The sequence below is a fragment of the Cynocephalus volans genome, chromosome 4, assembly GCF_027409185.1.
Source record: "Cynocephalus volans isolate mCynVol1 chromosome 4, mCynVol1.pri, whole genome shotgun sequence".
Classification (NCBI taxonomy): domain Eukaryota; kingdom Metazoa; phylum Chordata; class Mammalia; order Dermoptera; family Cynocephalidae; genus Cynocephalus; species Cynocephalus volans.
In genome coordinates this window covers 95,888,850-95,912,935 of record NC_084463.1, presented here as the reverse complement: position 1 = coordinate 95,912,935, position 24,086 = coordinate 95,888,850, and the positions used below count along the sequence as shown (strand labels likewise).

The 24,086-nt window shown below is 47.4% G+C and overlaps 1 protein-coding gene across 1 annotated transcript in view; it reads right to left on the bottom strand.

The window, feature by feature from the left end:
- Positions 1–23,886, bottom strand: part of TENM4 (teneurin transmembrane protein 4) — a 403,492-nt gene extending 379,606 nt beyond the window's left edge. The window contains 2 exon segments of the mRNA XM_063092724.1: positions 18,867–19,136; positions 23,664–23,886. Of these exon segments, the coding sequence (XP_062948794.1) occupies positions 18,867–19,136; positions 23,664–23,886 (493 nt within the window).
- Positions 23,887–24,086: the final 200 nt, after the last annotated feature.

Genomic DNA, 24,086 nt, shown 5'->3' with positions numbered 1-24,086 from the left:
CTAACTCCTCTAGTGCAGAAGTCACAAGTTGTGTGCCTAAAGTGTTTCTTTTTCAGGGTTCTTGGTGTTAGCTTCGTCCAACCCAAACCGGGCTAGGCTGGCTGAGCCCGCTGACGTCTCTAATGAGCCTGCATGAATGTCTGACCTTTTGACGTCAGAGGGCCGAGGGTTCCACCTCAAAGATGCTGTCATCTTCAAGACAGCTTGAGTCTGTGCAAATCACTGAAGGACTCCTTTAAACCCGTTAGCCAATCATGATCCCCCATGCCTTGCACCACCCCTAACCACTTTCCCATAACTGTACCAACTTCCCCGTTGTGGGTAAGAGGGATCCGAGATGCAAATCTCCTGTCTTCTCACAATGGCTACTTTGTGATTAAAACTTCTTTCTCTGCGGCAGACATGTGCCTCAGTGATTAGCTTTCCACAGGGCGAGGGCAAATGGACCCCACTTGGTTTGGTAAACAAGATATCAGGATAGTTTGTTAGTGTAAAATAAATTAACCATTGGTTGTTAATTTAGCCATTAACCTATACTGACTAATAACAGAAATCTTATTTCTGTCTATAATCATTAAAATAGGGCCTGGAAAAATCAGGTTCTCCATTAAATATCTGATGAATGAATGAATGAATGAATGAATGCAGGAATGAGTAAATAAACAAATAAGCCTAGAAGAAAGAACATGAGATCTCATGTCAAAAGAAAATAGCTTATAATAACCACCCAATGTCTTTCTTTCCCCCACAGTGCTATTCTTATTTTCATGTGGCCCCAAAGACAGGATTTAACCTTTTGATTCCTCTCTCTGAAGTGTCTCTGTACTGATGCCAACCCAAACTACATGCAGACCCTGGTTTATGCCTCAGTGTCTGGAGGAAGGGCACTGGTGATATATTTTTGCCAGTTTTCCACCAAGCTATAATCCCACTGACTTTGAACTTCATGCTTCCAGGGTTACATCTGGACTTGGTCCCAAGACTGGGGATTCCTTAGCTCCCTGGACCAAAGGCTCCTAATTCAAACAGCTCTTCCACCTCCCTGCTAGATTAAAGAATGGCCTCATTAGACCAAATATCTTTTTGCATGTGGAGAAAATATTCAGTAATTATCCTTAAATCTTTCAACACATTTCAGTTAGGCACAAAAGCAGAGGCTGTGATTTCTGGATTGATTTTACATATTTTCAAAAACAAACACAAACATAAAGAATGTCATTCCAAAGTCACAGGTTCCTGAAATTACTGCTTAGCAAGAAGGTCAGGGCACTAATAAAAATGTCTAGAAGGGATCATCTAGCTAATCAGGTTAGAAAGAGCTCCATGTTGGCAGTGCTGAGAATGGAGTGGGGCAGGTGCCTGGAGGGCAGGGAGACTGTGGGGAGAGATGGTGGGGCCCTCAACCAGAGGAGGCAGACGAAGCGTCCTTGACCAATGTTTGTTTTGCCGTCTACATGTTTTTTTCTATCTCTAGCTTTGCTGTGCTTAAATTAGCTTGTGAGGGCTGGGCCTGAAACTAGGAGAAAGCCCAAGGTACCGGAAACAGGATGGGTTCATATCCTATTCCATATGTTAAGAAATCTGTGATTTTGAGTTTTCTATGTATAAAGTAGGGACAAATACAGCAACCTCCAGTGTTTTAAGGATTACACAGATCACTTGTGTTCAAACAGGAAACCTGTATCTGTGGCATGTTTCTGCATCCCTTAGCCCCAAACACTTTTCTATTTTTGGGGCCTGATTGTATGGACGCATTCAATAAACATGTGCTGAAGAAATAGGCGAACAAGGGGCTGTAGGTTGGTTTTTTTAAACAGTATTTTTTTTATTATAAAAAAAATTATACGTTAAGTAAAATTTATCATTGTAACTATTTTAATGTGCACAATTCAGTGGCATTTAGTACATCCCCAATGTTGTATAACCATCATCACTGCCTAGTTCTAGAACATTCTCATCACCCCAAAAAGAAACCCTGAATGCATTAAGTAATTACTCCCTTTCCCACCTCCCCAAGTCTATGGTGGTTTGAGCTAAAATCAATACTTTAAATTACTGCTGGCAGACACCGCTTTGGTGAGAAAGTTGGCAGGGGCTGGTCAAGCAAGTGTTTCCCAAGTAGCCACTGTGTGTTCATCTCTGGGGGAAGCATAGGTAGATGCATGGTCACAACTCTATTAGACATGCATAAAGCTGTTATCAGGGGACTTTAAGGAGCACAGTGGAGTTGGAACCTAAAGCAATGCACAGAGGGGAAAGATGAGGCCAGTGTGGTCAGGAATTGGATCAGGGAGGGGCCAGATGTAGAGAGACCTGGATTTAAGTCCATGGATCAATGAATGGAGGCTCAGCCATTTTTTCTCCTGCCTGGTGTGGCCTGGGGATGCTCTCAGGAGGAGAGGGACTGGGAGACATGAACCCCACCCCCTTACTGACAGGTCTCCAATTGAGGGCCCTGGCCTGGCTGCTGCTGGAGCTCAACCTGTAGAGAAGCCTGACTTGGAGGCAGGCAGCCATGGACAGTTAATGAGTGATTTATTGGTGCTGCTGCAGAAGTGGCTTCCCTGGGACCTGCTCCTAATTAACAACCACTAACTGGATGATGCCTCTTTATTTATTTATTTCTTTAACATTAAAAAAAAAAGGCCTCCAAAGCCTTTCTTCCCCATCTTTGTGGGAAGAAAGACTTCACCTCTGATTGCTGGCTGATTCTAAAACACAAAAGGTATTTGGCAGAAATCCCCACCCACTCTTTCACTTATGTGCATGCATGCACACACACACACACCCCCTCACATATAGTCAAACCCACACAGTCTTGTTCACTTGTTGCTATACTAATTACACTGACAGTGCCATGCACCCATGCTCACACACTGTCGAGTGTGTCTGTGCTTTATACCCGCAATCACACATACACGTGCATTCCCACACATCACACGCTCAGATCAGCACACACTCGCACACATTCACACCCCCTGCTGTTACAAGCAAGGCCAGAGGGTCACCCACATGGTCCCAGGCAGGAATCTTCTCTGTAGCATCATGTCTCCAGTGACTCACTTTGAAGTGGCCTGAGATTGGGTGCCCTGACATGGCTTGCTCAGCGGGGAGGTGGTGAAAGCCAGGGAGAAGAAGAGGGGATTGCAGCCAGGGGCTCCGAAGTCCAGATGGAGAATGGCAAATGCTGTATCATTCAGACTAAAACGGTTTTGCCTGTTATAGTTCACAGGGCACTGAGAAGCTGTGATTTCACTTAGGAGTCAGGCTTCTAAGTGGTGGGGAATTCAAAGTGCCTGGCACCTAACTGGCACCTTGTTTTAGGATCAACTTTTTCCCCCCAAAAAAGATATGCTGAAGTCCTAATCTCCACTACCTCAGAATGGGACCTTATTTGGAAATAGGATCATTGTAGATATAGTTAGTTAAGATGAGGTCATATTGGAGCGGGGTAAACTCCTAATCCATTTGAGAAGGGTTCTTATTAGAAGATAGTCATGGGAAGACAGTGACACACAGGGAGAATGCATGTGACCATGAAGGTGGAGGTTGGAGTGAGGCGGTTGTAAGGCAAGGAATGCCGAAGCCAGCCACAGACCCACCAGAAGCTAGAAGTGGCAAGGATCCCTACAGGCTTGGGAAGGAACATGGCCCTGTCCATACAGTGATTTCAGATTTCTACCCACCAAAACTATGAGACAACAAATTCCTGCAGATTTAAGGCACCCAGTTTGTGGTACTTTGTTACTGCAGCCCTAGGAAGCTAATATAGCATCCAATAAATATAGTGCCTTTCTTGTTCCCTCTTTCTGGGCCTCAGTCTGGTATTCGGAAACACAGGTATGATTATTCACCAGGATGCAATGAGAACATTCTAATCTATACATATTTATGGAATCTCATGCATCAGTCCCTGATGATACTGAGATAGATAAACAAACCGTGGTCTTGCCTGAATCTACATAGGTTTGTGAAAAGGTGGCAAGATAAGTAAAAGGGGATCACTGAAAGAAAAATAAAGAAAAATAATGCCTCAGACCAGGCAACATGCTTATAAAGGTCTTCACCCCCGTCCCCCCGAATGAAACAATGCTGGGCCTCTGAAGGGGATGGCAAGGTTAACCATCACTCCTACTTAAGAGGTTTCGCCCCAGCTTTTGAGCTATAGACATTAAGACTCTTGAGTTTCATTAAGACGTCGTGTGGTGGAAAACGAAGTTAGTCAATAATGGGCCGCTCTCCTTCATATTAATTAGCCAGCTGTGCAGGAATAAAAAATAGATCAAACCCACCCTTGCTCTATGGGGATGCCAGGATGGGCTCACTTTGCTGGTGCCATGACAACACACAGGAACCACCACACTCTGCCAGGGCCTGGGCTTCTGTGGGCCATGACATTCTGTGTCCTGGAAACTCCCTGTCCATGAACACACTTTGGATTTGTCATGCTCCTTAGACTAATGCCAGTCTCAGCAAACAGCTTGGCAAGCTGTCATAGGTGCCCATGTGCACCTATGTGTCAAGGAGGCCTGGGGCAGTGGGAAAATGCAGACTTTGGAGTCAGACAGATATTTATGTTTGAATTCAGCCTCTACTACTTATTAGGTAGATGGCCTTAGGGATGGCACTTAATCTGTCTGAGCCTCTATTTTCTTATATGCAAAAAGAGAAAGTATTCATCTTGCAGAAATATTAAGAGAATGAAATGAGATTATGTATTTAAAGAGGCTTGTATGGTACCTAACGTATAATTATTATTTATTGAGTAGATATTATTAAATAAGAACTTATTTAAGAGTACTCAATTAATGTAATAGTACATATTATTAAATAAGTCATTTTCATTATTATTCTCCCTGGACACTGAGATTACCGTGGGCCCAGGTCACTGGAGGCCCTTGAAGCAAGCCATCACACCTGGTAGTTGTTCTATTCCTTTGTCTTTGGTTTGGGATCAGAAAGAGAAAAACAGTCCCTGACAGCCAGGAACTGGCCTGGCACTCCCAGCTAGGCTGTGGCATTCTCCTGTTGAATATAAAAATGTCACGTACCGGCTTCAGACAGGGCAACTCTGTGATTGTAATGGATCAAGATGAATACAAGCCCACACTGGAGTCATGTCTGAACTTAGACAAAAGCAAGAACGTTGTGCAAACCACAAAATGATGAAACATCCCCCTATCCTGCCTAATGTGAGTGACTGCTACCTCTTTTCCAATTACCACTTTAACCTCACATCATTCTTTCTGCCTTCCACATAAGATTTATTAAGATACCCAGGCACAGAGTTGCTCCTGTTTCCTGACAGCATCCAGTCCAGAGCGAAGCTCCACCTCCTTGAACCCATCCCCAAATCACCTAACAGAAGGCCAAATCCTGTATGTCCTGTCTAACACCCTCTACTGAGATCCTCATGGCTCTCTACAGTGTGCACTCTTTCTTGTTGCAGAGAGTCACGAAACCCATCCTTATTCAACTAACTATCGGTGAGTTTCTGGTGGTCTTTGGCTGGTGGCATTAACAGGGATTTTGATGTTATCCTGCCCTAGTGGAGAGCTGGAATTAGGATAGCAAGATGTTTGGGACTTTTCTATACCCAACCACCAGGTAAAGCTTTCTGTTAGCCTACTTTCTCTATGCAACAAACATCCTGGTGCCAATACCTCCAAACTGCCTCTTTTGCCAATGGAAGTTCTAAAAACTGTTCCAGGATTGGTAGGGGGTGAGAAGCCATTCTGGTGGACATTCTTCTTCCTGTGGTCCTGTCCCAGTTCTCCCTTGGTCAGGTACTTAGAACTGCAGGGGGTCTTAGGAATCATTTTATCTAGCTGCCCAAGCAGGGCCGGATTTTGTCTGCTGATTCTCTGGCTGCTGGCCACCCAGGGTAGGTTGCAGCACGCACATATGAGTGCAGAGTAGCTGCCTGCGTAGGTGTGTATCTTCTTTACACCATGAGCCCTGAGGCAGAGCGCAGGCCTGCTCCTCAGCCTTCCTGCAGACATGCGGCCTGGCTTACGTGGCTGAACGGAAGCAGCACATGGTCAGTCACTGGCTTTCACAGCTTCCTCCCCCAACCCCAACTCATCAGTGCCACTCTAGGCCAAGGAGCACTGTCCCACTGCGAGATTCATTTGAACATGATTTGTTTTCTTCCCCCTGAGCAAGATCCATCATTTCATTCTCTCTTCACTTTCATTACCAGCACTAGCAGTGAGCTTTCTTTATCAGGTGATTTCTCAGAGATAAAGTTTATCATCACTTTCTAAGAAAGATAAGTAGAGAAAGAACTACTAAGCTGTCCTGAGAATTATACAGCAGAGGTCTGCCAGGGTCACTCACTAGTGAAATAGGAGGGGAGTCCAGGCGGCAGTGCGCAGAGAAGAGTTCACATGGCAGGCCTGGGACTGCGTCCTTAGAAAGGACTGCTTGCAAGGCTGGCCCTGGCTGGTGCCTGAGACCTTGGGTGGTACACAGTTCCCTAGTCTCTAAATGATAAGAGTGGCTCGCTGTGCCTAGACTGTTTGTACAAATATCGAGGTTTATGCCAAACACTTGCTTTCCTTCTGAGAGTCTGGAAGTTGGTACATGCTAGGCAGAGGGTGTCTATGTGACCAGCTCCTGATCAAGACCTTGGGCCCTGGGTCTCTCTTGAGCTTCCCTTGTACACAGCACTTTGTGAGTGTTGTCACAACACACTGCTGGAGGAATGGACACATCCCGTGTGACTCTGCTAGGAGAGAACTCCTGGGAGCTCACACCTGGTTTCCTATGAACTTCAACCCACGTGCCTCTTTCCTCTGCTAATTTGCTTGCACCCTTTGCTGTAGTAAGTCTTAGCCGTGAGTCCCCCTATATGCTGGGTCTTTACAGTGACTCACTGAACCTGGGCACACCCTGACACAGGCTCCAAGTTGGAAGGTCCACTGCCAGGGTTCAAAGTCAGAGTGCAGACTCAGGTGCCCAGGACTGAAGAGATGGTGTAATAATTTATGAAATGTCAGGTATTAAAGGGTGCTGTGAGCTATTATGCACTCCCTAAATATGAGAAATAATGGCCAGGCTGCTGGAGCAGACTTGAAGAGCTTTTTAAATCCAGCTGGGGGAAAAATGACACAATATTTTCTCCAATAAAATCCATCTTTTAGCACTACGAACTCTGGTGCTGAGGTAATAAATTATTGAAGGCTGTGGATGCAGGTAGAAAGAAGGGCAAATCCTTTGGGCTTGAGCGGTTCCCCTGTTTTTGCTACCAGGTGCGGTGGGAGGTGCCTCGCCTCTAAGTGTTGTCAACTTCTGACTTAGCTGTTTGGTTCCTATTTGAAGAGCCTTCCTCTGCTTGTTCATGGCCCTCTTCACACCTATGGTGGCTCTTCTCTCCTCCCTCTTTCATCTTCACAAGGAGCTGGAATTGCAAACAATTTCCCTTTGTTTATACCATGCTTTGAACCTGGTTTGTTCCATATGCGTAACTCCTTCTTGGAGGCACATTCAGGAAAGCAATCTGTTTTGCAGTCAAGGTACTACAAAACTAAGCACAGCAAATTCATTAGGAGCCAGGCAGCTGAGTGGGGCCGGAGAGAAAATTCCTCTTTTGTATTTGGAACATAAAAGGCTTGGCTATTGATGTGAAGGGAACTTCCTTTCAGAAGAAGGATCCTTCTCAACAGAGCAGACTGAGAGAAAATCAGGCTTGCTGGAGACATTTCACACTTGGCCCTGGTGCCTGGGGAATCATCTTTGCTGGTAGGAGACAGGCTGACCAGCTGCCAGAGAGAGTTCTGAACAGCTGTGCATGGCCATGGAGTCAGACAAGCCCAGGTTGGATCCCATCTCTGCCACTTTCCAGCTATGTGATCTCAGAACCTGCCCAAACAATGAGACTGACGTCTACCTCATAGGCTGTTGCAAATGTTAAATAAAAAAGGAAAACACTTAAGTCATGAAATGCCATGTAATTAATAATAACAGCATACATTTATGTAGCATTTTCTGTGTGCCAGGAAATGCTACATAAGTCTCTTAACTCTTTCAATCCTTATAGCCACACTGTGAGGGAGATACCAGAATTATCCCCCCTTTACAGGTGAGGAAGCTGAGGCATGGTGAGATTCAGAGGTTTCCCTTGCATAATACAAGGTAAAACAGCTAAGAAATGGGAGAGCAGGGGTTCGAGCCCAAGCAGTCTGGCTCCAGAGTCTGTGATCATAAGTGTGAGTGTGAGTGTAATACTTATATAAGAAGTATAAGTGTGAGATCATAACTGTTTTTTTGGAGGGGATGGTCTGGTATATTGACACCTTTTTAACCCGCAAAATTATTGGCAGTCATTCACTCAAATAGTGAATGTCTCCATCAGGCAGTATGGCCAGGGGAAGAGCTTTGATTTTAGACAGCCCTGGCCTGGGTATCAGCTTTGTGACTTTGTGGCTGGCAAGTTACTTAAGCTTTTGAGGCCTCAGTTTCATCGTCCATAACATGGGAATCACAAACCCTATCTTACAGGCTGATCATGGTAATTAAATGAAACAATGCTTGCACACTATAAGGCTCTTTGTAAAAGTATAATAAATAGTATTACTCTTGTAATTTTTGACAGGTAGAACTCATGAGTAAAAAGAATAGAACAAGAGGCAGGGGGATGGGGCAAAGGAAGAGAGAGGGAGGGAGAGAGCAGCAGTTAACAGCGGTATTGATCTCAGCTTATGCAACTTTTTGGATTCTCTCGGGGCCACCATCTGCTGGACCCTCCACCAACAGATCCGCTGCTGCTGTGGCCAGTTGATCCTTCCTGGGCCTGCTGAGAACTGCTGTCCAAGGCCGGTCAGGTGTTTCTGCTGCCTTCCTCCCGCAGGCTGTCCTGGAGGTGTGATTTCTCTAAGCCTGCGTGGGAACCTCCTGAGGAGACATGCCTGCTGAGACCAGGTGTGTCTCTTTGCTGCTTGTTGGGAAGCAGTGGCCAGCATGGGGACACAGCACCCTTCTTTGCTTCTTATCTTTCTTTGCCTCATTACTTCCCTTTCCCCTCACTGCTCTGAGACTGTGCCTCCCACATAAAGCATCAGCACTTATACTTGCCCTAAGCTGTTTTCTAGGAAACCCACACTAAATCAAGTTTACCAAGACAAGAGGACAGGGATTATATATATGCACAAGCAAACTCTATAAATGAACTCTGATAACTACTTGGGCACCCTTGATGGATCCTTAAAGTCAAAAGTTAGCAGAGGCAGAACTTGAGATTATTGATAAGTCAATGGTTAATTGTCCAGGGTAAATGCATTAAGAACATAGGTTCCAGCCAGACCTGCAGACTTACTTTAATGAATTGCTTGCAATTCAAAGCTAAAGGTAATTCCACTCTTCTCAAGGGGAAGATCACCCTAAGCATCTGTCCTCACCCAAATCAGGAAAAGTATTTGCCATCTTTAACCTCTCCCTGTTTAAAAGTTTCCTGTGGCTCCTTATCTCCTTCAAGAGAGAGGCTGAACTCTAGAGCCAGTGATTCAGAACCATCCCCTCCATGATGGAGCCCAGCTTTCCTCTCGGGCCACATCTCTTCCTAATCCCCACGGGCTTTAGACAAAACAATCCTTTGCTGTCTCCTGAACAGTCCACTCAGACGGGAGTTAGGCTCAAGTCCTCTTCTTCCCCACTGCTGCTTCCCACCATTGGAGGTAGTTGGGACTGTCACTTTGGGAAGAGTTTGGGGGAGGGTTTGGTCCTCTCTAAGCTGCCTTTGTGACATGGGGAGAGATCCAGCTTAAGACTCATCCAGCATCGGTATCCTCCTAAGTCAGCTCTTTCTGTTTGGGGGAATGTCCATTTATACTCTAATGTCCATTTATGTAGGAGGGGACTGGGAGAAGAGAGAGTGGCCAGTTCTACAAACCAGCTTATATAAGCCTTGTGACCTTGGGCAAAGTCCATCCAATTTCAGTCTCTGTCTTCTTTCAACTGAATCACGAGGCCCTTCCCAGATACACATTCATTATCAGTAAGGGGGCCCTAGAAATACTAGGCCAACAGTTTTCAGTCAAGACTATTACATCATGAAGCGTAGCATTTTTAAGCTGAGGGGTCCTTGAAGGAAGGGAATTAACATTCACAAGGTGCAGCTATGTACCAGGTACCATCATTTAAACTTTTTTTTTTTAACAAAAACATTTTACATGATGACCTAGTATATGTGCCATGAATAAAGTGTAACTGAAATTAAATTTCACAAAATAATACTTATCTTACTGTGTGCTATATACTATATTCTGCTCCTCTCTGTTCTATTTATTATTATTATTTTAAATCGTAGTGCTGAGCCATAGACTTTATTTCATGATCGGTTGTGGCCCATGGTTTGGAAAACACCATCCTGGTTCTTTCATGTACATAATCACCTTCCATCCTCATTACAACCTTATAAGGTAGAGATTTATTCGTTCCTATGTTGCAGATGAAGAAACAGGCTCAGTGAGATTCAGTAATTCGCACAAAACCACCCAATTCCTAAGTGGCTGAGCTGGGATTCTGAGTTTGACTCCAAAGCCCATTCTCTTTCCAAATTATCTCACTGCCTGAGACTCCAATGACCCTATTTGGCTGACGGGGAAACTGATGCTCAGAGAGGAAAGATGACTGGCCTGAGGTCACGCTGAGACTTATGACACAGCTTAAAACTGATACCGGACGCATCTCTGGACTCCACATGTCCAACCCTAGAACTAGGCTCCTGCAGGCAGGAAGCTCTTTTCCTACCATCAGCTCTTCTCTTCCTTCCCTGAAGTCATCCTGGGTTAGATGAAGTTGAAAGATTACTCAGAAACTACTCTCCCTGGACAAAGCTGAGCTTACCAATGGGGAAAAAATGCCTCTCAAACATCTTTTGGTAGGAATTTTGTCATCGTGCACATTGTTGCTTCCCTGGAATTGAAAGTCATGTTGGCTCAAATTAAAAGCAAACCCTTGTTTGCCACACCTCTCTGCACACCCAGTGGGTCTTAAGCGAGTTTCAAGAGTGCAATCTGTCTTAATTTAGCGTGGCTTCGAATCTCCCTGTCTCCCTCTCCCTCCTTTCCCAGTTCAGAAGCAGGGTGCTGATGTCCACCAGGGAGAGTAACAGAGCCTGCCAGTGGGGAGGGGAGGTGGGGTGTGGGTGCGGAATGCATTTAATCTGGGCCAACTCCCAAGAACAGCAATGTTAGTAGCCATCAGGCCCCTGCTCCCAGATCACAGGCAATTCCAGTAGAGATGATGTTATGGAGAGAAGGCCCCTGGTCAGACTTCACTACAGAGAGCAGAAGGAAGGGCTGAAATCATGGTGTGAGGAAAACGAAGATTATAACAAAAAAAGACAGCGCCAAAAGTCTCCTGTGGAAGAAAAGGCAAGGCTGGGAGTGGCAGCCAGGTCAGAAAACAAGATGATCAACACAGGATGGAGTGTGGTTTGAGGAATTGGCATGGCACGTGGCTCCTGACCAAAGCCATGAACCATGAGAGACAGTGTGGGATGCGGCAAAAGACAGGTGGTGGCCAAGGGAGCAGGCAACTGGGGGAAGCAGCTGTGAGGCCAGGGGAAGGATCAGATGTGAGCCCCTCCCTTTAGCGTACAGGGGAGCCCATTTTGGTCACAGAACTCTACTGAGGTCATCCTCAATGCTAACAAGACATGGCAGGCAGGGATGAGCAGCTCTGCTCCCTTCACCAGACACAGACACCACCCTCACCACCTCCATGCCTTGCCCTGGCTGAGTCCCCCTCATCTCTTTCCCAGATTGCTGCACCAGCCTCCTGCTTTGACGTTTGCCCCTTAGAGTCTACCCTCAACACAGCTTCCAGAATGATCCTGTTCAAGCACTAGCCAGACTGTGTCACTCCTCAGCTCAGAGCCCTCTGTGGCTCCCCATGCAATGGCCTGCATGCACCCCTACCCCACGTCACTTCTTGGGTCTCCTCTTCTCCTCCAGACACACTGGCTCCTTTGTTGCTTTTCAAACAAGCCACACATGCTTCTGCCACAAGCCCTTACACCTGCTCTTCCCTCTGCTAGGCTCACTTTTTTTTCCAGAACATTCTCACAACTCGCTCCCTCACTTGCTGCAAGGCTTTGCTCAAAGGTCACCTTCTCTGGGAGGCCTTCCCTGGCCACCATATTTAAAACGGCAATATGCAAAACTGCAGCCCCCTCCCTCAGGCTGGGACACGGCCAGCCCCCTTTCCATAACACTTAGCACCTATGTGATTTAGTTTTCTAACTTGTTCATCATCACACTCCCCACTAGAATGTAATCTCCACGAGAGGGGACAGTTTGGTCTGTTTTGATCATTGACGGAATCCCAATGGTTAGAACAGTTCCTGGCACATAGTAGGTGCTCAACGAATAGCTGTAAAATGGCAGACAACCCACCTAACTTGCCAACCTTACCTCCTAGCACACTCCGCCCCATATTCCCAGTTACACATGCTTATTTCTAGCCTCATGGGATACACCTTCTACTTGTCCACTTCCAAGCCTGTGTCCACACAGAAGGCCCTTTCATCCCCCTCTTTACCTGTTAATGTCCTTTCCATCCCTCAAAGCCTGGGGACCAGCACTTCTTCTATAAAACCTCCTCAGATACCTCCTGGTTGAATTTTTCTCTTAAACCTCTACAATCTCTACTTCTTTTTTTTTTTTTCGTGACCGGCGCTCAGCCAGGGAGTGCACCGGTCATGCTTATATAGGATCCGAACCCGCGGCGGCGGGAGCGTCGCCGCGCTGCTAGTGCAGCACGCTACCGAGTGCGCCACGGGCTCAGCCCTACAATCTCTACTAATATCTTTTCTTTAACATGTCCTAGTTTGAGAATGGCTTAGTATGATTTCTAGGACCCGATCAGCTCTGACAGGTTATGGATTCAGTTTATCTTCTGGAAGTTTTTAACACTGACGAAGAAGTTTATGTTCTGGACACAGTTAGAATCATCCCCCAGACTTCATATATTTTATGCATTGAGTAAATAAAAACATGTTATCCTAAAACAGAACAAACTGTAGAGTGTGGTGGTCAAGAAAGATAATAGTCATTGGAGTGAGACAGATCTGGACTCAAACCCTGACTCTGCCATTTACTAGCTGTGCAACTTTCAAGAAGTTAGCCAACCTCTCCAAATCTGTTTCTTTGGCTAGAAAATGAGGAAAGGTTAAGAATCAAGGGGTTTGTTGTCTCTAAGGACCCTCCTAGCTTGCAGATTCTGAGATGTTCTGACTCCACTAGGCACGGCCCAGTCTTCTTTGGAATGTGGGGACTTATAAGTGTGCACAGGGCTTACATGAATAACTCTGTCCAGTAGAAGACTCTAATTCTCTGAAAACATCAGGCACCTCTGCATTCCTGGTAGGGAGTGTGGGCTGGCCCCCATGGCAGAAGAGTACTCAAATGTGAGGGTCTAATCCCTACCCCAGCTGATAGGCCCAACTTCCCTTCTAGAATTAGAAGACAGTGTCCCATTGTACAATGGGTTGGGTTCTGCAGTACTCAGACCACTTTGGGACTAAATGCTAGATATTCTTATAGATTTTTAAAACCAAGTCTCCTGAGTATGAGGCCAGGGAGGGTAGAGGATAAATTGAGTTAGACTGGTAATGAGCTCCTTTCTCACTGTGCTTTGGAGATGCTCACTAATCTACTGACTCTGAATAAGCAATGTGGCTGCCTAATTAGGTTAACCAATAATTTCCCTTTTGACACCAGGTTGCTTGATAATTTGAGGAGGTACCTGTGATTCTGTTTCATTATTTTTTTTCCAAGTGAATTTCTCAATTTGCCTCTGGGATTAAAGCATGGAGCACGCTCTCCCTATTCCCCAGACCCACCAGGCCTCTTCGTGCCTCTGAGCCTTGGCTCATGAGATTGTCTCTGCTGGGAACGCCTCTCTCAGATCCCTTATGCTCAGTGAAATCCTAACTTGGCTTTCAAGCCCAGGTACATAACACAAGTGGAATGAAGGAATGAGCCTTTGCACTCTCAGGGCAAAATGAATGGCTCCTTTACTGTCATCCCACAGCTCTTTAACAAATTAATATTAATAGCTAGCATGAATTAAGGACCAACACAGACCAGTTGCTTCACAAATGTTGTGGTACAGCTCACCACAACTCTTCATGAAAGGAAGATGCAGGCAAACCACTTATGTTTTTTTTAATTATTGTGGTAAAATATGCATAACATAAAATTTAACCCTTTCCACCACTTTAAGGTATACAGTTCACTGGCATTCGTACGTTCACATTGTGGCACAAGCATTACCACCATTCATCTCTGGAACTTTCTCATTATCCCAAACTGAAACTCTGAACCTATTACATAGCAACTCCCTATTATCCACTTCTCCAGCCCCTTATAACCACCGGCATGTTGTTTTTAAAATGAGAAAACTGGCTGAGAGAGGTGAAATGACTTGCCCAAGGTCTCACAGCCAGGTCTCCTTACCGGACTCTGAAACCAGCGTTCTTTCCACTTTGAGATGCTTCCTGCTACATCTTTATTATAATACAGAGCCACAAGGTGGCTACATCTCCACCACCTCCCCCACTATTCATCTGGACGCTACGTTCTAGAATAATGCCTGGCATAGTGAAGGAATTCAGCTCAGTTATGGAATGCATTACAGAATGAATCTACACAAAAGACCCTATGTCAAATTGACCCAGTAGTTGGAAATGGAGCTCAAATTGCAAACTTTGCTTTCTAAAAAACATTTGTTAGATGCTGACTGTGTGCCTGGCATGCCAGTGCCTTGCTGCCCGCCCCCCCCCAGCCTGCTGGCCCCTCTGGGCAGGAGAGGTTTGAGAGCTGGCTCTTCCTGATGGTCCCAAGGAGGGAGATTTGTGTTTACATTTACCCAGTCAATTCTGTATTTATTTTAGATATTAAGCAGTGACATAAAAGCTGCTGTCGTTAACCTTCAGGGCAGAAATTGGCTTTAATGGACCCCATAAAAGTTATTATTGATGGCAGCTGAATGCAGAATCACTGTGACCTCAGCAAAAGCCTCCACCACTATCAATACTGTTGACAATTACTATTGACTGATGCAAGGCCGGGTGTGGAGGTGGAGTCAATGTGCCTGTGGCTGGAGGTTGCTGGGGGTTATGTCTTGCATTTCACATTTATCTGGTAAGGATCTCTGAGATTCAGCTGCACAACCTTGGTGGCCTCAGTTGAGAGCCCAACACTCTGGCTAACTCAAAGGGCAAAGCTCTCAGACCATAGGATTAGAGAGACCTGAGTTCTCCAAATACAAGCTTTGCCAACTTGCTAACTTACTGGTTGTCATGTCAGCTGACATTTTTGGAGCCTTAGTTTTCCCATCTGCTAATGGGAATGCCTTTGGGCTGTGATGAGGATTAAAGGCAATCTCACATGTGCAGTGGTAGGCCCATAGCACGAGGTCATTGGCTTCCCTCTGCTAACATGTCCAGTGGAATCAAGCCCTGTTCTGAGAGAGAGATCTGAGTTCTCATCAAAGGAAAAGAAAAGAGCTGGGGCCAGGGGGATGGATGGGAGAGAAAGAGAAGAGGAACTAGGGAAAGACAGGAGATTAGAGAGGGCAGGGAGAGCCCAAAAAGAACCAAGACTCTTGTGATAGAGCCTGGCTCCAGCTCAATTAGACATGCGGCCCTGTGCATGCCCTTCATCTCTCTGTGCCTCAGTTTCTTCAGCTATAATTTGGGGAGATAACAGTGTGAACAAGAGCACTGTGAAGCTACTCAGTGAATAAAAGCAAGCCATTCCTAGGATCACTGTCATTACTTAGACTCATCAAATCTGTTACTGCAACCTCCCAACCAGCAGGAAGTGGAGGAGTGTGCCAGTGCCTGTGGCATGTCTGGGTTTGGGGAATCCAGGCTTGGAAGAGATGCCGAGGCTGGAGCCCCTTTGTCCAGCTCACCTACCCACCTCCCAGCATGGAAATGGACTATGAGAAGGAGAGGGTGGTGTGGCTGGGGAGAAGGCAGCCGTTTCCCCATCTGCATGATCAGAGGCTGAAACTCTCAGGCTTGTTGAATATGTCATTATCGCCCGACAGAGGCTCAATTCAGCTATAATTCAGCTCTCAGGGAACATACACTAATGTGAGCTGTGTGTTATTCACTCTGTCATGACTTTGTGGAAAGTGATCATTTTTCACCATGGCAAGGAGCCTTCAAAAAAACAACCAACACAAGTATTTTGCTACAGAGGTAGTTCACTATAATCAGGGCTGCAAGAGTAAGGATGATAGAGTCATACAGGCCTGCGTTCCAATCCTGTCTTGCTAGCTGTGTGACCTATGCAGGTTTCTTAACCTCTCTGGGCTGCACTTTCCTTATCCTGTGAAACGGGGATAATAAAAACTTTTTAAAAGGATTGAGGGGGAGTAAATGAGATTGTATAGCTAAGGTGCTTAGCACTGTGCTTGGATCTGATAATCAGCAGCAGCTACTATCTTTTGATGTTATTATCATTTTCCTCTAGTGTACCTTCATCTTACATGTGTGCTTAGAATTACAGAACCCTAGATCTAGAAGGGACTGCAGGTCATTCAGCTCAGCTATTCCCCAAAAGTGTTTATTAGAACACTGGTCCCACCAGATGCACTGAGACAGTGGGGAATGCTGCATATATCCCTTTTTGGTAATTTATTTATTAGCATCTACATTAACATCTTAAAGGCTCTGAGAAGTCCTGAAGTAAAGAAACAGTTTTAAATTTGTTTAACTCAGTGTTTTGTACATCATATGACTACAGAACACTTTCCCCCTAATTTAAGAACTATTAATATTCTTAGAACACAGGAAATGCTAATTTCACTTAAGCTACTTATTTTATAGATGAAGAACCTAACATCCAGGGAAAGGAAGCAAGTTATCCAAGGCCACGCCCTAGGCCAGTGATGGAGGGGTTGTGCTGGCACAGACCCCACTTTCTCCATGCTCGGCTGCCACTGCCCTCTGGTTTAGTGCTGTGGGGAGAGGTGGGGCTGCCGCCTGGGCCTTGGTGGAAAGGTGGGTGAGGAGTGTGGGTGGTTCCCCACCATGCAGAGGAAAAGTCCTCGGGTACTGGGGGCATTGGCCCCCTCACAGGGCTAGTTGGGGGTCAGGGGGGGTGACGCTGCTAAGCCAGTCCCCGGTGACGCTGCTAAGACAGTCCCCAGTCCCCAAGTCTCTGCTGCTCCCCTTCCCCAGACAAGTATACAGGCTCTCTAGGAAAACATCTGAGACCTCTGAGAGGATGATGGGATGGACATTTGGAACTCTTTAAGTGGATCAATTTCTCCACCTGAATCTGACTTACCTGGTCTCCTGCCTGATCCCCAATCTGGATTTGGTCTTGCACAACTCAGCTGGAGCCTCCTTTCCAGAGACTAAGTCATCTAAGCCCTCATCTTTGATCTGGTCTTGCCCTGACCTGGGGGAATCCTGGGTCGGAATCACTGGTCTCCTGCATTTGGAGCTGGAAGCCAGTAGGGGGCAGTGGCACCCAGCTTGGCTTTTCTGGTTCTAATTTAGACTGCCCTCCCCACATCCCCTTTGCCCTCTCTGGTGTGGAAGCACCCGCAGACCTCTTCACTGGGCCTCCCAGAGACAACAGCCCTCCCTCAGGCAGCAGGGCTGTCTCTGGGCTCTGCCACTCTCTCCAGATCCCCAGCAGGACCTTCCTCAGTGCTGAACTGGCTCACAAAGCTGCCTGAGAGTGGGTGGGGCACAAAAGGCCAGAGAAAGGGAGACCCCTCCACTCCCCACACAGGACTGTTTGACTTAGCACCCCTCAGGGAGCTGCCAACAAGGTCTCCAGAGGAAGGAGGAAAATTCTCAAACTGGGCTCCCTTTCCTCCACCGTAAAAAGGAGGCATCTAGTTGTCTTCTTTTTCTCCCACAGCATCTCTTGGGCCTTGGGAGAAGGAGCTGCAGGGATGAGTGTGGGATAAGGAGTCTGGAGCCAGCACTTCATGATATCATGGGAGGCAGGAGCAAAACCTCAAGTTTTTATTTTTTGAATTTACCTTTATTTTTATTTTTCGCCTTTTTTCACTTTTTTTCTTTTTAATCAACAAATACTAATTGCATATATTTATGGGGTACAATGTGATATTTTGATATATGTATACATCGTAGAATGATTAATCAAGGTAATTCACATATCTATCACCTCATATACTTATCTCTTATTGTGTGTGTGTGTGTGTGTGTGTGTGTGTGTGTGTGTGTGTGTGTGGTCACAGCATTTAAAATCTATGCTTTAAGCAATTTTGAAATACAGGATACATTAACCATAATCACCGTGCTGGGCAGTAGATCTCAAAAACTTATTCCTCATAACTGAAACTTTACATCTTTGATCATCGTCCCTAAACCTCAAGTTTTAAGTTACCTTCAAATGACAGTTTTTGTTTGGAAGCCATCCTCCCCCCAACATAAGATACCAGGGTGGGACAGCGCCCCTGGAGATGGCCCAGGACTGCTGAGCACCTGGAGGCTAGAGATTGTACGAGCAGGATTCAGGCAGGACCAGGCACTGCTGATTGGGTAGAGGACAAGCTATGGGGTATCAGTTACCACTGTCCCGTACCCCATCTGCTCTTCCATATGTAGGCACCTGGTAAGCATAATCCTGTCCCTCAGGCGCCTCCCTGATAGGGAAGGAGGAGCAGACACCCAATCTCTGGCATGTCGCCGACGGGTGGGTATTTCACATGACTATGCAAGAGGCTCTGACTTTTGACCACTGAGAACAAAGCAGTTTTTCACCAACTTCACCAGACCCCAAGCGATGGAGTAGAAAATCAATACTGTAAAGAAAACCCTGGTCCTGCAACCCAGGTGCCCAGCACGGGCCTGGCGGACTACTCACCGGTCTCGGTGTTCTCATGCTCGGTGTCGGTGAGTGTGAGGTTGGAGTTGGCCCGGCTGGACAGGCAGGAGCTGCGCCCTGACCGCGTGCTCCGGCCCCACAGCCGCACGGGGTGCTCAGGGGACAGCACGGTGTCGGCCTCCATGTCGGCGTCGGAGCTGGCCCCCATGGAGTAGCCGCAGTGGGGGAGACCAATGTCTGTCCGGTACAGGGTCCCGTGCGGGGGTGTCACCTCTCCCAGCCCCAGCTCTCGCAGGGTGAAGTTGGTGCCTGGAGGGAAGCACAGGTGAGCTGGGTTAGGCGCTGAGGAGGGGTCTCCCCTGAGGAAGGCTGGCCCGTTACCCCATGATTCAGAGCTGTTCTTGAACTCGCTGTGGCGTTCCGTGTCCATTCCTTTGCTCAAGCGATTTCCTCTGCCTGTAGGGCTCCTTCGGCCCCTTCTCCACCAGCCCAAATCCTCCATATCCTTTAAGGCCCAAGTCTCATAGCACCAACTCTGTGAAGTCTCTCCCACCCAGTATCTGCCGTGTGTGGAATTCAGTGCTCCTTCCTCCGAGCTCCCTCTCACAGTCCTTGGCCCCGTCATACTGCATAGCAGGGTGGTTGAAGGGTCTGTCTCCTCTGTTGGAGATGATCTCAACAAGGGCAGGCGCCATGTCCTGCTTACTCTTAACCCCCTGTGCCTAGAACAAAATCCAGCACTCAGAAGGAGCTCAGTAAATGTCTGTTACATTGAATTGAGGGCTTCAGGTCTCCTCTTCCAGGGAGGACTTGTTGGCAAGTCCTGAGCAGGGCAGAAGCCTAGCCGATGAGACCTAAATGGCTCCCCTGGGACCAGAAGTTCCTTTCTGGCCAGGTCAGGTGAGTCTGGAACATGAGGGTGAAGATGGTGACCGGCAAGGAGAAGCCGACCTTGTACAAGGAAGCAGGCTGTGCCTGCTGCTGCCTCACACCAGGGGGCTGTGATGGGAAATCAGCAGGGACAGGTCTCTTGAGGGCTCGGGAAGGCCTGGCAATGTCCAGGACTGAGGCAGGGGAAGACATGGGTGAGGGACGTTCATGCAGGGATTAGTATTTGAGCAACAAAGGAATGGCTGATGTAATGGGAAACACAGCCTTCGTGTTTTAACTCAATGTCTATGCAGGGACAGCTTCTGCCATTTATCTAATATTCACAGGAGTGTCTTGGGCAATAAGAAAAAGGAAGTACATGCAGGCACTAAGGGTCATATCCCAATTAAACTGATGATCTGAGGAAAGAGTCTTAGAATCAGTAGCACCCACATTTAAACTGACTCCTGCAGGGCTGGCCCGTGGCTCACTTGGGAGAGTGTGGTGCTGATAACACCAAGGCCATAGGTTCGGATCCCTGTACAGGGATGGCCGGTTAGCTCACTTGGGAGAGTGTGGGGTTGACAACACCAAGTCAAGGGTTAAGATTGCCTTACCAGTCACCTTTAAAAAAAATAAATAAAAATAAACTGACTCCTGCTGGCCCTAGGCCTTTACTGAGCTACAGTCATGAGGAGGTGTGGTGCCTGACTTCACAGAGCTCAGGGTCAAGTGGGGCAGACACAACGAGACACATGATTAAGGGTGAAAGTCCAATGTGCAGAGATCCATGGAGAGTTTTCTGGGAGCACAGAAGCAGAAGGTGGGATATCTGGATGGGGAGTTCAGAGGAGAGGTTTACAGATGAGTGAATGGAGAACAGCATAAGAAGACAGAGCACTGGATGCCTGAGCTTTAAAGACATCCTGCAACCAGGGCCAGGATTGAATACATTAAGCCTGCAAAGCACAGTGAGAAGGAACTGCCAGAGAGGTGGGAAGGGAGCGCAGAGATGGCATCCATTTATGACTGTGTGTGTTACCCAGTAACTCTCAGGCTCCTTGAGTATCCTAGTCGTCTTTGTACCCAACACCTATCACACCTGCTGCAGAGTAGGTGCTCGGTGAAAATTAGTTAAATGAACACACAAATGCACACATGCTGGTAGTACTTGGGAGCATAGATAAGGGAAGAAGGAAGGGGGGGAGGAGGTGTGCTCCAAGCCTGAGACCCAGGTGGCTTATGCTGGTATGGTCTTGATTTGAGGCTAAAGTGATAAAATACTTTCTTACTGGTTGGTAAATAACTGGTGTCCAAACCACCTCAGTGCCGCCTTACAAACCCAGTGCCTCCCAGCCTCTGCTCTGGCTACTTTAGCTCCTTCCCTCCAGGTCCTCCCATCTCCCCATGATCCAGTTACTAAACAAACCATTAATGTCAGCTGGGGTCTCTGGGCTCTGCTCAGTGGCCAGGCAGACATTCTGATCGGCTAGAGTCTGGGCCAGACCAGATGTTAAACATTTTGAGTATCACCCCTGTGTGCCATCCTCCAATCTGCCCTTCTACTTTGCTCTCCTTCTAAGAAAAAGAAAACTCCAAATTGGAGCCTAAACCCCTCAGTCCGCTTCCCACCCTCTCTGCACATCACACTCTCTGACCTGCAATGCCCACTCCTGTCCTGTACCTCCCTCCAACCCCTGCCCCATCTATGCTCTGCCGGCCATTCCTCTCAAGAGAGACCACTCCCATGTTATGAAGGATGATTGCTATGTTAAGTGAAAAATCAAATTTATTTGCAATAAACAGCCTGGGCAGCATTGATTTCCATCTAGCTTCCCTGCAAACACTTTTAAGCAGCCATACTCAGCGTCAATATGAGTGAGACAAAACATCTCAGGACTAGAGAAAAGCAAAGTAAGGGCTAACTCTAAGGGCTCAGTGATCCTGTTGAGCCAGCCCTCCCTTCTGATGTGTGAGTTCCAAAGATTTATTTCATCAAGTTTGAAAAGTCCTCATGGTCTGTTTGCTTTATGTCCTTTTGTCCTTTTTCCTGAGGAGCCTAGGACACGGGTTGACATCCACCTCACTCAACAGCTAGCTGTGCAATCATGGGCTGGTGATCCTCTGGGCTTCAACATTCTTGTCTTTAAAATGAGGTGATAATCTATGACCTATGACCTTCAAAGGACTTTTGAGGATCCAGGGTGGTAATGTGGGGGAGAGTAATTTGTAAACTGTTATGCACATACCTGCCTACAAGACGAGAATGCTTCCTATTTGTTATTTCTAAAGTCAAGAAGGGGCTCCTTTCCTGAGCCCCATGTACTAGGGTGGCATCTAAGCCAAGCAGGGCTTGCTGAGCTCTATCAAGCGTGGGCAGGAAGTGCTAGAAGAAAGCTTTGAGATCATTTGTCTCTTCCCCTCATTAAGACCTGGAGCTGACAGTTAATAGTAGGCAGCATTTGTGAAGTGTTTGCTCCATGCCAGGCACTGGTGTCAAATGCTGTATTTACAGTCCTCATCAATCCTCACAGCCACCCCATTAATAGGGTTTATGATCCCTTTGCACAGGTGAAGAAGCAGAGGGCAGTAACAATGGCAGAGCCAGAATTCACATCCAGACCTGTCTGAGGCCAGAGTTTAAGCTCTTAACTCCAAGCTGGGAAAGAGCTGAGGATCCCTCATTCTTCAAGCCTGAGAGGCAGCCCTGCTAAAAGGTCAGTTTTCATGTGGATCCAGGGCTGTGGGAGGGAATGCAATGGAAATGGGAAGGTCATGGGTGGGCTACGTGTGTGCTACCAGCTCCTCTTGCCTCTGTTATCTTGGGCAAATGATTCAGCCTGGGGTTGTTGTAAGGATTAAATGACATTGTCAAAATGTGTATAAATTACATTGCACAGTGCATAGCTAGCCCTATCTGTGGAGGGGGAGAAAGGCAGGGCAGAATCGGGGTGGGATGCACAAACTGCCAGGGATTGGTAGTGACCCACCAGGCACCAAAGAGGGCTCTGCAGGAGGAAAAACAGGAATCACTAGGGCACCAGGGCAGGAAACAGATATCAGGGCAGGTGTGGGAAAAACAAGCAGCTCAGAGGGGCTGGATCAGGTATGATTGGGTGCGGAGAGGCAGGGCACAAAGACGTCTAGGAATACAGAAACGGATTTGGGGACAGACCTCTAATGCCAGGTTAAGGAGCTCAGTTTAAGGGCAATGGGGAGTTAACACCAAGCTTCATTCTGGCTGCAGTGCAGAGAACGGCCCAAAGGAAGCAGCCCTGAGCGAAGGTGGGTGGTTGTGGTTAATCCTCCAAGGGAGGTGATGGTGGCTTGAACTGGTAAGTAGAGAGGGAATGAAAACGAGGGATGGATTTGAAAGGTATTCCGGGCTAGAATGAATACGTTTTGGTGACTACTGCACATAGGAATTGAAGGAGAGGGAGCCAGGCGCCAGGATATCCTCCAAATTACTAAGTTTTAAAGTCTAACCATCTCAGGACCATCCTCTCAAGGTCACGTAAGGCTTGACACAAAGAAGGTGCTAAGATATGTTTGTTAAATGAATAAATAAGAACTAACATTTATTCAGCACTTGGTGTTATGCTTACCACTTAAACGCGTCATCTCATTAAGTCCTCAGAGCAATTCTCCGCAGTAGGGAGACTGAATGCCGATCTAACCGGTGAGCACTAGGGCTCAAAGGAGGGCCTAGCTCACCGCTAGGCAGCGCCACACTGGAGCCCAGCCCCTAACCACCTCACTACGCCAAGGAAGCGGGTGAGCAAGAAAGTAAATGAACCGAGAATGAACTACAGGCAGCCTTTTACCAGATGCAGGTGCCAAAATAGCAGAGAATTGGTGTTGACTCGCTGCTCCGGCCCGCGTGCCTGCTCACCCGCGCTCGCTCGTGCCCAGGGGCACACCTGTACGCGCACCTGCGCCAGGCCCCGCCCCCCCGCCCTGCCTCACCTGCGCGGCAGAACTCCTCGGCCTCCTGAGGCACCATGTCCTTGACGCGGCTGCCATAGGCGAGGCGGGCGTCCTGGTCGTAGGCCTTCAGGGTCTCGCTGGAGCTGTAGGACTTCTGCGGGGCTTTGCCCTCTTCGCTGTCCGCCGACGAGCTGGTGTAGCGGCGCTCGGCGTCGCGGCGCCGGGTCAGCGAGCGGTATGGCTTTCTCTCCTTCACGTCCATGGCCTCCGGCCCACGCTCCTCTACATCCACGAACAGGGTCCTCGCCGCGCTCAGGGCCGAGTGGTCTGGAGCCGGGAAAGCAAAGAAAGGGCATGAGCTGCGGCCTCGGGAGGCAAAGGCAACACCTGGGTCCATCCTCGACCTCCCCTGGCCTCGCAGCGACAAGGACAAAGAACCTCAGAGGTGAGGGCACCGCTCCA